Source organism: Taeniopygia guttata, chromosome 2, assembly GCF_048771995.1.
Source record: "Taeniopygia guttata chromosome 2, bTaeGut7.mat, whole genome shotgun sequence".
NCBI classification, from domain to species: Eukaryota; Metazoa; Chordata; class Aves; order Passeriformes; family Estrildidae; genus Taeniopygia; species Taeniopygia guttata.
Genome location: NC_133026.1, coordinates 117,334,499 through 117,348,543, shown reverse-complemented (window position 1 = coordinate 117,348,543; position 14,045 = coordinate 117,334,499). Strand labels below are relative to the sequence as shown.

The window sequence follows — 14,045 nt, the reverse complement described above, 5'->3', positions numbered from 1 at the left end:
CATGGATGAGCAAGAACGAGAATATGAGAATGTTCAGACTGTTGAAGGAGAGAATCTAAGGGCTTAGGCATGACCTTCATGCTGGTAGGAGATTACAGAGTAGAGGAAATGCTGTCCTTTATCTGATAATTGAGCAGAGAGCAAAAGACAGCACAGTTAAAGGGAATCAAGGGAAAATGCAGCGGGATATAGGTAAACTGTGTGTTGTCCTAAAGAGAGTCCTTCTGTACAAGATGACGTCCAAAGAGCTTATGGAGCATTTCTGTTTGTGGTTTGCATGACTGATGGGCTAAAGTGTTGAGCAAGGATTGGAGATGATGGAGCTGAAGCTATTTGAAGCAGGGTGTGGTAATAGAGGCATGATGGTGCACTGTGGCTTGGCAAAAATGATGAGTGTGTACAAGGTGAGGTCCCCTTGGGCATGTGTCCATGCTTCCTTCGATAGCTCAGCTGGTAGAGCGGAGGACTGTAGGCTCCCTTGCATGGCCATCCTTAGGTCGCTGGTTCAACTCCGGCTCGAAGGAATGACCTTTTGGCTCTGGTACACATCCTGCCTTTTTCTGGTCCTGCCCAGGGGACTCCCTGGAATGAGCTGTCCAGTCATGCGCTCTTGTCTGACTTGTGGGAGATAACCAGCCAAGGTGTTTTCTGGTGAACCCTTGATCAGGGGATGGTGATTCTGAGCACTGGAGTTGGCAAAGTTTCTTCCAGCAGGACTGTGAGTGGGTGGGTTGGTGGTTTTGCATGTAGGGCATCCTGGGTCACGGCTGGGTGCCTGGGAGGGGAGAGGACTTTGTCAGGGGTTGTAGGGTGGGGAATTAGCTCAAGTGGTAGAGCGCTTGCTTAGCATGTGAGAGGTAGCGGGATCGATGCCTGCATTCTCCAGTGCTTTTCGTTTCCCTTGCCTGGATGCAGGGCCCTTTTCCAGGGATCCATCTGACATCTGGAGAGGCTGTGGAGAAATTTACGGTGTGCCCTGGATTTGAAGAGGAGGATGACATTAAGAGCACTATGGGCAGTTTAATGGATTAGCTGATTTTCCCCTTCTTTGCTTGTGTCCTGGGTAGCCCAAAATGTTACCATATTCCATAGCTATTTTTACCCAGAATTGTTACTCTCTCTTGAAAACCTCATGGCTGGAAATGGAACTGCAGGGCTGTGGCATTGACAGGTCTTTCAAAAGCCAGGATTTCTCAGGCATAGCTCTTTCTTGCCTCTTGGTTTTTGTTCTTTCCATTTCATTCTCACAGGGAGAGAATTGAGGCAGCATGAGCAGAAGGTCCCCTTGGTTTTCTTTTGTTTTCTTTCCTGAGAGGGTTGCTTCAGACTTCTGAGGAGCCGTATTTTGTGGTCCTGGACTGCTTCAAAGCAAATTTCACCTGTCTACAGTCACAACATTGCACCAAGAAAAGCACAGCAACCCCACTCTACATGGTCGTACCAACCTGCCAGCAGTGCCCAGTGGAAGGGGAGTCTGAGTCGCCCCTGCCAACTGCCTGCTGTGTCACCTCTTGAAAAGGTGAAGCTCTTATATGAGTTCCAGCTGGACTGAGTTACAGGTAGTGGAGTGACTTTTTTGACAGAGCTGCTGCCACCAGCGAGATAGGAAGGGCATTTGTCTGGTTTTGGACTCTAGGTTTTCTTTGTGTTTTGCCCTTGTTCTCTGTTGCTTGTTGTTTAGGGGGTGTTTTTGTAATCATGGAGGTTTGGTATCTGTGTTGTTTTGGGGTTTTTTTCCTCTCTTTTTGTTCTCTCTGTCCACATGCAGTCGAAAGAGGGAAAGGGCTGCCACAATCTTTGTCTCTCCACATGCAATCCTTCATGGAGGGTGCCATCTTGGGCAGATGGTTTTCTCTGAAATTTTTGTTTGTCCTTGTTCCCAGGGAGTCTGTGAGATTTAGAAACATTGTAACTAGTGATTATTATTGTTAATTTTCTTGCCTGTTGCTACTTCACATTTTTGGTAAATTATTTTTCATTTATATATACTTGTGTTCCTCTCTACTTATTGGTGGAAAGGGATTGACTAAAAATAAATGGAAGGTAACTTGTTTTAAAGTGCCTACCCCCTTAGCTTGACTTAAACCCAGACAGTTTGGCAGTTCTCAAATATCAAGCCCAGTACAAAAAAGAACATCAATGAAATGGAACAACCTCAGTGGAGAGCCACCAAGAATCTTAAGGAATCATTGGATTTCTCTTTAAGGAGGGGCTGAAGAGAGTGGGCACGTTCAGTTTACAGTAAGAGAGGTTCTTGAGGACTCGCAGATGGCCTTGTGGTACTTCACTGTGGGTCACAGAATTGAGAAAGGGCTATCATTTTGTTTTGCCTTGTGCTTCAGCAGAGATCAAACAGCACAGTTAAAGGGAATGAAGGGAAAATGCAGCAGGATATAGGTAAGCTGTGTGTGGCCCTAAGGAGAGTCCATCTGTACAAGATGATGTCCAAAGAGTTTATGGAGCATTTCTGTTTGTGGTTTGCATGACTGATGGGCTAAAGTGTTGAGCAAGGATCGGAGATGATGGAGCTGAGGCTGTTTGAAGCAGGGTGTGGTAATAAAGGCATGATGGTGCACTGTGGCTTGGGAAAAGTCCTGGGCGAGGTCCTGGGCAAGTTCCCATGCTTCCTTCAATAGCTCAGCTGGTAGAGCAGAGGACTGTAGGCTCCCTTGCATGGCCATCCTTAGGTCGCTGGTTCAACTCCGGCTCGAAGGAGCGACCTTTTGGCTCTGGCACACATCCTGCCTTTTCTGGTCCTGCCCAGGGGACTCCCTGGAATGAGCTGTCCAGTCATGCGCTCTTGTCTGACTTGTGGGAGATAACCAGCCAAGGTGTTTTTTGGTGAACCCTTGATCAAGGGGATGGTGATTCTGACCATGGGTGGTGTCCACAGTCAATTCTAGCAGGAAAGTGAGTGGGTGGGTTGGTATGAGAGTGATATGAATGGGATGCCCAGGCTTTGGGTGCAGGGCATCCTGGGTCAGGGCTGGGTGCCTGGGAGGGGAGAGGACTTTGTCAGGGCCTGCAGGGTGAGGAATTAGCTCAAGTGGTAGAGTGCTTGCTTAGCATGCGAGAAGTAGCTGGATTGATGCCTGCATTCTCCAGTGCTTTTCATTTCCCTTGCCTGGATGCAGGGCCCTTTTCCAGGGCTCCATCTGTCCCCTGTGGAGAGTTATGGTGTGCCTTGAATTTACAGAGAAGGAAGACATTTAGGGTTCTATCTAGATTCCTATGGGTAGTTTAACAGGAGAAATTAAGTTATCTTCCTTTTGCTTCACAGTTCTCAAATCTCAAGCCCAGTACAGAAAAGAACATAGCTGAAATGTTAAACCTCAGTCAAGGGCTGCTCAGAATCTCAAGGAATTGATGGATTTGTCTTAAGGATCTGCTGAGGGTAATGGGCAGGTTCAGTTTGGAGAAAATAGATGTTTGGAGGACTTGTTGCTGTGTTTAGGCTTAAGATACAGAAAAGACAAATGGCTGTAATTTTGTTTGTATTATGCTTGAGCAGAGAGCAAAAGACAGCAAAGTGAAAGAGAATCAAGGGAAAATGCAGCAGGATATAGGTAAGCTATGTGTTGTCCTAAGGAGAGTCCATCCACTCATGATGAAAATTATGTCCAAAGAGCTTATGGAGCATTTCTGTTTGTGGTTAGCATGACTGATGGGCTAAAGTGTTGAGCAAGGATCGGAGATGATGGAGCTGAGGCTGTTTGAAACAGGGTGTGGTAATAAAGGCATGATGGTGCACTGTGGCTTGGCAAAAATGCTGGGTGAGGTCCTGGGAAAGTTCCCATGCTTCCTTCGATAGCTCAGCTGGTAGAGCGGAGGACTGTAGGCTCCCTTGCATGGCCATCCTTAGGTCGCTGGTTCAACTCCGGCTCGAAGGAGTGACCTTTTGGCTCTGGCACACATCCTGCCTTTTCTGGTCCTGCCCAGGGGACTCCCTGGAATGAGCTGTCCAGTCATGCACTCTTGTCTGACTTGTGGGAGATAACCAGCCAAGGTGTTTTTTGGTGAACCCTTGATCAGGGGATGGTGATTCTGAGCACTAGAGTTGGCCAAAGTTTCCTCCAGCAGGACTGTGAGTGGGTGGGTTGGTGGTTTTGCATGTAGGGCATCCTGGGTCAGGGCTGGGTGCCTGGGAGGGGAGAGGACTTTGTCAGGGGCTGTAGTATGGGGAATTAGCTCAAGTGGTAGAGCGCTCGCTTAGCATGCGAGAGGTAGTGGGATCAATGCCCACATTCTCCAGTGCTTTTCATTCTCTTTCCTGCACCATAGGGGCTGTGTCCTCTCTTGGCTGTGTGGAGTCTTGGGTGGACCCAGAGGCTGTATCAGGAGTAGAACATGCCATTGGCATAGGCATGAGTAAGCCATTTTCCCTCTTTTCTTTGTAGTAATTAAATGGCAATAAGAGTGCAGTACACATTTTCTAATAAAATTCTTAATCACCAATTTACCATCACAGAGATGCTGATCTTTTGGAGCAAGTCCAGAGGAGTCACACCATGATGATTAGAAGGATGGTGCTCCTTTCCTAGGAGGAAAGGCCAGAAGAATTTGGATTATTCAGGCTGGAAAAGAGATATCTTTAGTGTGACATAATTGGAGCTTCCAGTACTTAGGTAGGGTCTACAAGAAAGATGGAGCAGGGCTTTTGACATGGGCATGTAATGACAGGACTAGGGGTAATAGCTAGAAATTGAAAGAGGCAAAGTTTAGATTAGCTATTACAAAGAAATTCTTCACTGTGAGGTTGGTGATGCGCTGGAATTGGTTGCTCAGAGAAGTTGTGGATGACCTATCCCTGGACATGCTCAAGGCCATATTGGATGGGGCTTTGAACAACTTTGTCTAGTCTGAGCAGCCTTGGGCAGAGGATTGGAAACAGATGATCTTTAAGGTCCCTCCCAACACACACCACTCTACGATTCTGTAATTTTCTTATAAGCAATCTATCAAGCAGGATCTTTTGAAACTTCTGAAGAAAAGAAATCCAGTATCTATCTCTCTGCATATTACTTCACTGTCAGACAAGAAACCATAAGTCAAAGTACAGTTTCATTTATTATGCCAAAAAAAAAAAAGGTTCTAAAATTATATTTGTATTATATTGAAGATAAACAGATCTCCTTTGAAATTCTGATGATTAAAAGCCCATTAGCTTTACTCCCTGATAAATTAGATTGTGCCAAACTCCAAATAAAATTACAGATTCGTGTCTGTCATGTTTATTAAAAAGCAAATCTTGCCCTGGGCTGTGGTGGTATAATTAACAGTGACTTAATTTATAATGGCAGGAAACTCAGAATCAGGTATGGCTGGTTTTATACCTTGTACTAAAGAATACCATTTCAGCAGCAGATTTTTGGATTAACATAGATTAAATTATAATTAAAGCAAATCTATGAGACTGACTCATCATTTTATCTTGCAAATATTTACAGCTACTCTATTAAAAGTGAATCCCTCTGACATTTCCACTTTAGTCAGAAGCAGCCTTTTTTTTTCTCTAATTACTAATAAAGATGGAGGAAACACCACTGTCAGTTTTGCCATAGATCACTGTGTAAATGATCCATATTCACGCTCAGCATTAAATAAAGTTAATTGCATTCTACATTCTTCCATGACAACTTTCTCCTTTGGGGATTTCTAGAAAATTAAATGTAAAAGCAACCAGAAAACATGAAGTTTGAGACAGAAGATTATTCCTACAGCTAGGTTGTACTACAGGGACATAGAAGGTGCAAGTCATAAATGAATTTGATACCATAGTATGCTTTTTTCCCAGTGGTATAATTATGCAAGACAACAGAACCATGGGATGACAACAGTTCTCCTTCCATTGTATGAAGAGTTTGGACATCCACTACTTTTGCCTCCATTGAATATGTGCCTTTAGGAACAGAAAGCAGGAGAAATGCAATTTGTTCAAAAACATGGAGGACAGAGTCTTGCCAAAATTCAAGCTAAACAATGCAAGTAGATCTTTTTCATAAACCTTTTTGAGTTCATATATATGCTTACATTTGATAGGAAAAGTAAGCTGTGTTAAGTTTGCCTGGTAATGTAGTGCAACGAACAATACCCAGGATGATGCTGTAATAAAAGTTTTACAATATTTATTAAACCTGCAAATACACGTCTGACATATTCCAGTGTCAAGAACATCTACATCTACACATGACATTTAATTTTTTTGATTTTCAACAGCAGCTGAGCAAATTAAAGGGCAAAATTGCCCATAAAATCTTCTGATCTTACTTCTAGGTCATGTTACATTTCAACAATAAAATATCTGCCACTGTTTTGATAACTTTTGTATGACTCAAACTATTCTTAATGTCCTCTCTTCTTTTCAATGGAGAAACTACCATTCCTGTGCCAGTATTTTTCAATAGTTGGTTATACTCACAATTAAATCCATGTACCTCTTTTTCAGCTCAAATAATTTTCAGATCCCAAGCTCTGCTTTTTATTATGCCTGCCTTCATAAAGTGAATAACTATCTCACACCTAGCAATTTTCCCCTTCAAGGACATTACACATTCTAATCAAATAATCTATCTTTTCTTCTAAATAATCTTCTTTTTCTTTTCTGACAAGATAAACTTGTTGAACTCCTTATGTTTCTTACTTTAGTTCTCAATTTGTCATTACAGCACTTGCATTAGCTTTACTTTTCAACAAACTTCAGGAAAAATACTAACACAAGAACTGGGTGCAGTATTCAAATAGCCCAGGTTGGTTTATCCCAACAGTCTGACCTCTCATTCACTTAGATTAAAATATTTTCAATTATTCACGGACTGCTTGTGGGATGAAATCAGTAGATTCGCATTGCATCATCTCTGATTCTTTTCAGGCTCATAAATTTAAAAATAAAGAAGGATTGTGACAATGAATGTGCAGGTAACTCAAAAGGTTTTACTGTCATAATCATTCCAGACAAATAAACATTTTTAGACCTGTTGCAAAGCACATTTTACATACCTGTAGGACTTCTTAATCTCATCATGTGTTGCTCCCTTCTCTAGTGCCAGGATTTCATATAATGCTTCACCTGATGTTGACAAAGCACGTTGCCTTTGTTCAGCCATGATAGCAGTGCATTACCAAAGCTGCTAATGTAGAACATAATATAAAATACCAGGGACTGCAAAGTATATAGAGATAGTATTTCTTATTGTTCATTTTAATAGATTTTTTTCAGGCAGCAAATGGTTAAAAATACATGAAAGTGAATCTAGAGCAAAATCTCCTCTATATTATACTCTGTCCTTTAATATATTTTACAATTAGGAAAAAATGAGAAATTGGAAAAGCAAAAACCAAAGAACTGAAGCTTTCGTGTTGGGTAGCACTGTTTGTATTAAAGACTCGATGTTGCTGTCACTGAAATGAATAGATAAATTTGCTATAGCATTACTACCCAAACATTATATTTCTACCTAGTTTTATTTGTGTTTGTTTACATTTTTCTTTAGTAAGTCTTAGGAGAATTATTCCACTATTTGTTGAGGTTATTAACTTCTTACAGTGGATAAGAGCTTCGTACCTCTGAGTATTACCTAATGTAATGAAGTGGAGAATTTTTACTTTCTTAACACAGGGGTTCAGGTTCAGCCTAACCAATCTCAGGTGCTTAAATTGTGATTAAATTTGACTGAATCAAATTAGACTCCTTATATTGTCAACAGACATACAGACTCTGAGAACAACTGGCCAAGCACTTTCTCCCTATTATCTCTACAGTGTGCTCAGGATGACTTGAGTACTGTGTCCAGTTCTGGGCCCCTCAATTCAGGAAGAATATTGAGTTGCTGAAACAAGTTCAGAAAAGAGCAATGGAACTGGTGAAGGGTCTGGAGCACAAGTCTGATGAGGAGCAGCTGAGGCAGCTGGGGGTGTTTGGCCTGGAGAAAAGGAAGTTCAAGGGTGACCTTCCCACTCCCTAAAACTCCATGAAAGGAGATTGTAGCCAGGTGGGGGTTGGCATCTTCTCCCAGGCCAACAGCAACAGAACAAGAGGGCACAGTCTTAAGGTACACTAGGGGAGGTCTAAGTCAGACATAAGAAGAATTTATTCACAGAAAGAGTGATTAGATATTGGAATGGACTGCTGGGGAGGTGCTGGAGTCACTGTCCCTGGAGGTGTTTAAGGAAAGACTGGATGTGGCACTTTGTGCCATAATTTAGTTTACATGGTGGTGTTCAGTCATAGATTGGACTTGGTGATCTCAGAGATCTTTTCCAACCTGATTGATTCTGTGACTCCTAACCCATGACCCTAAGAACCAGTGGAGTGAATCTGGACCTACATGATGAGAGCAGATACCAAGAATTGACCCTGGTGTTATAAAAGTAACTTTATTAAAAAAATCTTCATGGGAAACACTGACATCTATCAGGGTCCTCTCTTATTTGAGATACAATACTTAGGACTGAATGAATGATAAATTTAACATGGTACCCTTATAGTATAGTTCAAGCACTGACTGACAGATTTAGTCCCCTTTAGATCTAATATTTGTTCCTTTATTACGGAAGAGAAGCAGACAAACCAGTGGTTCTTCACTGAGTGGTTTGACTGCCTCCTTATGGAGTGCAGTTCATCCTTTTGGATTTGAAGAATGAAACATTTTTAAACCAGACCTAGCTAATGCTAGGCAATGACACAAACTCAAAGAGCAGAAACTCCTTCTAGCAGCATTCCTACTTAGAGAGGGCCTATGAGAGACCTGGAGAGGGACTTTTTTCAAGTACGTGTAATAATAGGACAAGTGGGAATGGCTTTAAGCTGAAAGAGGCTAAAATTAGCTTAGATATCAGAAATAAATTCTTCACTGTGAGGATGGTGAAGCACTGGAACAGGTTGCCCAGAGAAGCTGTGGCTGCCCTACCACTGGAGGTTTTCAAGGCCAGGCTGGATGAGGCTCTGAGCAACCTGATCTAGCGGAAGGTGTCCCTGCCCAGGGTAGGGGGTTGGAACAAGATGACCTTCAGGGTCTCTTCCAACTTAAACCATTCTAGGATACTATATAAACCATAATTTAAACCACAAGATATAGATACCTGTGATTCCTAAGAGAAAGCTACAGCTCACTGATGACAGAACAAAACTCTCACCACAACTTTCTTTCTTTGAATGTTGGACCCCTCTCCAAATGTTGAAAAGTGATCACAGAAAAAACCTAAAAGTGAGCTGTAAACCAGCTTTGTTAGGTAAGACTATACTCTTTTTTATTACACCCTTCTCATTGCTGAGCTAGAAACATTATCATGACATTATTCATATATTATTTACTAAGCCACATTTTGGTTCAGAACCAATCATGTAACACTTTTCAAGTTCTATGGTATTATTCAGTATGAAAAAGAAAATCAAATACTACATAAGTACACAGAGAAACATAATCTATGTAGTAATTCTGGCACATAGGATTTACTTTGTTGTTGTCTTTTTCTGATCAACCAACTCACAATTAAGGGTCTTTTGACTTTTGACCTGCTGAAAAAAAGTGTTGAAAACAATCCCTCAATTAAATGTACTGAACTTTTGGTTTTAAGTTAACAATTAGAAAATGAAATTGCATGTGAGGATCTAGATATTACTTTACCACCTGCAGTAGTTACCATGCTTTCTGTTCATGATGGCATGCGTAGGAGCATATTTAGTATAATCCTGGGATCTATCCTGGGATCATGCAAGGCACATGAAGCCTGTTAATGCACAAGATAATGGTAGTAACTGTGTGAAGTCACAGATATACAGCATTAGTTAAAAATCTGTGACATAATGCTGATCAGCTACCTGGAAGCCCTGAAGCATAAACCAAAATTAAAGCTATGGTGTATTTAATTTTGAAGAACTACAAGGTCATGTAATTTGTACTTTCTCATAAAATATTTTAATAACCTAGTCAGCTATGGAAATTTAAACCCAATAGCCTATTCAGTCTTCTAGCGATTAATCAACGTGAAGCTTTAACTTTAGCTATTCAAAATTATTTCTTACTTATTTAAAGCAGTTCTATAAAATACTAAAAGTGCAATGAGACAATACTTTTCTAGAAAAAGTTAAACTCTCCTTTAACAGTCACAATTTTAGTCTAGATACATTCCTGATGGCTTAAATTACATTAGAATACTATTTTTGAGCTACTTATTTTTGTTCCGGTAGAACAAAAGCAAGAAGATGTTGTTTTCTTCCTTGAATGAGAGTAAAATTATCAAAACACAGTCCAAATTCTAGTAACAATTCTACATCTCCTAAGAAGGTGGAATCCCAGATAACTTAAGCTCCTTCTGTGTCGATTTTACATTACCCAGCATTAAGCATCTTATACAGAGGTTGTAATAATACACCTTTTTTTTTCTTACAATACCCATAGTTCCCTTGGATTAGTGCTGAAATACAAGGCAAAGTTATTCAAAGAACATACCTGCTTCAAAAAGTGGTGGAACACAGTCTGGCATGTATAAACTCACAACATTATGAGTTCAATACCTTGATGTCTTTATGCACATACCATCCCAAAGGAAAGAAGCAAGTGACACCAGAAGTGTTGCTCCACAGAAAGCAGCTGCTGCTTTTCATCCTTCACAATCAGGGTTAAACAGGTCAGCGGAGTCTGATTACGTCTTTTGTTGTCCAGTATCCAATTGGTTATCTCTCAGGAAGATCTATGAAAGAGCAAATAAAACATTCATGAGTCTAAAAGCTGATATATCCAAGAGTTAATGACACCAAAAAATTTGGGACAACTGTGTATTGAGTTAGTTGTTCTTCTCTGCTTTACACCTGATAGGGTATTGAGTTTGTCTTTTTTTTTTTTTTTTTCATGCAAATATATTAAATTGTTTTAAATATCTTAAATATAGTCTCTTGCTCTAAATTTCACTTATTTAAGTTTATGTTAAGCCAGCCATGGTTTAGGTTTACTACATAATTTCTTTCAAAACAGGATTAATTGAAGAAGTCCCTTCAGGACTTAGTTCTGAGTTCTTGAAAATTTTTATATCAAAGTAGAAGATGTAGGATGTTGTCTTTTATTCTGATGCAGTTTCTCATCTTACAGCATGAAAACCTAGAGAGCTATTTCTTTTCATTTGAAACAGATAAAACTATAAATGTTAGAGACTTTAAAAACTCAATTTTTTTTTTCTTGGTATATCATTTTTGGAACCAAATAGTTCATCCTTTGCACTCAAAAATTTCCTAGATCACCAATTCCAAACCATATCCTCTGTACTATGTTGACTTTGGCTGGCTGCCAGACCTCTACCCACCTCCCACCATCCACTATCCCCCCTTCAACAGAATGGGAAGAGAGGATAAACTGAAAAGCTCAAAGATCAACATAAAGTTAGGGTGATCCCATATCCATTACTGTCATGGGCAAAATAGATGTAACCTGGGGAAAATTAATTTAATTTTTAACTAATTAAAAGAGATTTGGATAGTAAGAGGCCAAAACAAAAATTAAAACACCTTCCTCTTGCCACTCTGTTTCTAGGCTCAAATTAGCTCCTTCATTCACATCTATCCCCCACCATCCATAGCAGAGCCAGAAGGACAGAAACTGTGGGTTCTATAGTTATGATCATATGAAGTGTATATCTATAAAGTATACTTATGATCATATATATATATGAGAGATTTGTATATCACATATATGACACAGTTATGGCCAAATACACAACAAAGTGTGTTATGATTGATCACATATATATGAAGTATATTTATGATTATATAATTATGACTATATAAAACCAAAATAACAATAGAAGAGCTAATAAAAATGGTTAAGAAGATGCTTTTTAATGTGAAGCATATGATTTTAACATTTCTCTTGTTCTTAGGTATATACTTAATGTCAGACATTCCCTCAAATTTCAGCTTTGTATGGGGAGAAGGCAAGGGACATTTCAATGTAAAATGTGAGTGTTTTTCATAGTTATGAGAAGTCAAAATAGCATAGTCAAAGTATCTTTCCCAAGATAATAACAACAGATTAGGTATAGCTGACTCATTACATTGCATGAACACAATAAACCAGATAATTCAATCAGCACCCTTGATCTCTATCTTTGAAATGACTTTATCATTCTTATAATACAAACCAAAACAAAATATACTCTTTCTAATGATAATAAGAAATTTAGGGTAAAAAATTAAAACGGGCAGAAAATAAATTCACTTCCAGGTTACCCAAATCCCTTGTATTTATATTGATCCTATTGCAAGATCCCGGCTCTGCATTCCTGGCACACGCCGGGACTTGCGGTTCCGTGTGGATACAGCGCCCTCTGGCGCGCAGGGCTGGGATAGCTCTGCAACCTGCCTTGCTCCTCCTGCTAGCACTGCTTGCTTTGAAGGAAACGAACACAACCCCAGCAAATCTAGGGAGTTTTGTCCCTTTTGGTGTTCTGTATCCCTAACGCATTCTAAAAAATCTTTAAAAGACTCAAAATTTGCTGAATTGTTATAAATCTTTTGTCAGATCAGCTGTGCAATTTAGAAGAATAGCTAGATAATTTAATACCTTTTCAGGCTTCTCATTAATTTTTGGTTTTTGTATTGTAATACCTGATAGTGCACCGCAAGACCACTGTATCAGGCAATACAAAAACTAAAACACAATTCTAGTCCCAAAGGCTCTTCTATCTAAAAAGTCTGGTTTATACTTTTTATTTCATGTATATATTGCATGTCTTTTCAAATCAGGCAAATCAGAACATGCCTGGAAATTCAAAGTTGAATATCAGACATAAAATATTTAAAACATGCCCCAGATGGAACAAGAGGTCTGGGTTGCTTCAGAAGCCTCCAGTTACACATAGCCAGAGCTAAGCACTGAAGGACTCTGAGTCACTCCAGTCCTTCCTCCTACCACTCCCTCCTTTTCTGGGCTCATAGAGAGTTGAAGTACCTAAAGCCTGGAGTTGAGCGATATACATGCATAGAGGTACTGGCGTCATTGCTTAACAGTGGTGTGAATTTTAACTTCCAAGGCAAGGAAAGACATTTTTCAAAAGCTGAATTATATTCATAGCTTGTTGAATCTGGTAGGGTTAACACTAACAACATCAAAGCATATAGGAGATACAAGTGATCAGATAAAGCACTCCTGACCTTTATGGAGAACCTACAGCTTTTGACTCTTCCAGCTGTGGCAGGATAAGAAGATCTCAGATTTTACTTTGAGGAACTTGACAATTGAAATAAACTGTCTTGCTGATATGCTTCAGTAAAGCTAGCAGGTTAAGGGAGATAATCCTTACCATCTATTCAGCACTGATAAGGTCACATCTGAAGTGCTGGGTCCAGATAAGGGCCTCCAAAGTACAAAAGAGACATGGACATACTGAAGAGAGTCCAAAAAAGAACCACAAGGATGATGAAGAGACTGGAGCATCTGTCCTGTGAGATAAGGCTGAGAGAGCTGAGACTGTCCAGGATGGAGAAGACTGAGTAGGGGGAACTCATCAATGTGTGCAAATGTCTGACAGGACAGTGCAATGAGGACAGAACCAGGCTCTTTTCAGTGGTACCCAGTGCCACAACCAGAGGCAATGGGCCCAGACTACAAACTCCCAAAAGTAAGATGTTCCCTCTGAACATTCAGGACACACTTCTCCACTGTGAGGATGACTGAGCACTGCCACAAGTTGCCTAGAGAGGTTTGGAGTCTTCATCCTCAGAGATACTCAAAAGCTGTCTGGACATGGTTCTGGGCAACTGGCTCTAGCTGTCCCTGATTGCTTTCCCCAAAACCTCCCTGCTATGATTACTATTATCACTAATTTCTGTGCCTTGTTCAACAAAAAGGTTGTCCACATGGATGTTGGAATTTATATTGGTGACTGACCAGATATGCCAAGAGAAAGAAGGCACGTAAGGATACTGGAAGAAGAACTCTTTCTAGCTGATGACTTTTCACGGGTGAATGAATAGCAGTCTGGAAAAAGCAAGACCCAGCATAAGTAGAGCATGAGGATATAAGTGAAGTATGGTAGGCTGATAATATGTGAATTCA

General features: G+C 40.3%; 1 protein-coding gene and 4 non-coding genes across 5 annotated transcripts in view; 4 read left to right on the top strand and 1 right to left on the bottom strand.

The window, feature by feature from the left end:
- DNAJC5B (DnaJ heat shock protein family (Hsp40) member C5 beta) overlaps nucleotides 1–7,123 on the bottom strand; it is a 32,585-nt gene extending 25,462 nt beyond the window's left edge. Inside the window, exon 1 of the mRNA XM_002198789.5 lies at nucleotides 6,997–7,123. Within this exon, the coding sequence (XP_002198825.1) occupies nucleotides 6,997–7,103 (107 nt within the window). The 5' untranslated portion in view covers nucleotides 7,104–7,123. The remainder of the gene's footprint in view (nucleotides 1–6,996) is intronic.
- Nucleotides 436–524, top strand: TRNAY-GUA (transfer RNA tyrosine (anticodon GUA)). The gene is given in 2 exon segments: nucleotides 436–472; nucleotides 489–524. It is a non-coding gene; the product is annotated as a tRNA-Tyr (tRNA).
- TRNAY-GUA (transfer RNA tyrosine (anticodon GUA)) lies at nucleotides 2,627–2,715 on the top strand. The gene is given in 2 exon segments: nucleotides 2,627–2,663; nucleotides 2,680–2,715. It is a non-coding gene; the product is annotated as a tRNA-Tyr (tRNA).
- TRNAY-GUA (transfer RNA tyrosine (anticodon GUA)) lies at nucleotides 3,802–3,890 on the top strand. The gene is given in 2 exon segments: nucleotides 3,802–3,838; nucleotides 3,855–3,890. It is a non-coding gene; the product is annotated as a tRNA-Tyr (tRNA).
- Nucleotides 4,179–4,251, top strand: TRNAA-AGC (transfer RNA alanine (anticodon AGC)). Its single transcript has one exon. It is a non-coding gene; the product is annotated as a tRNA-Ala (tRNA).
- Nucleotides 7,124–14,045: the final 6,922 nt, after the last annotated feature.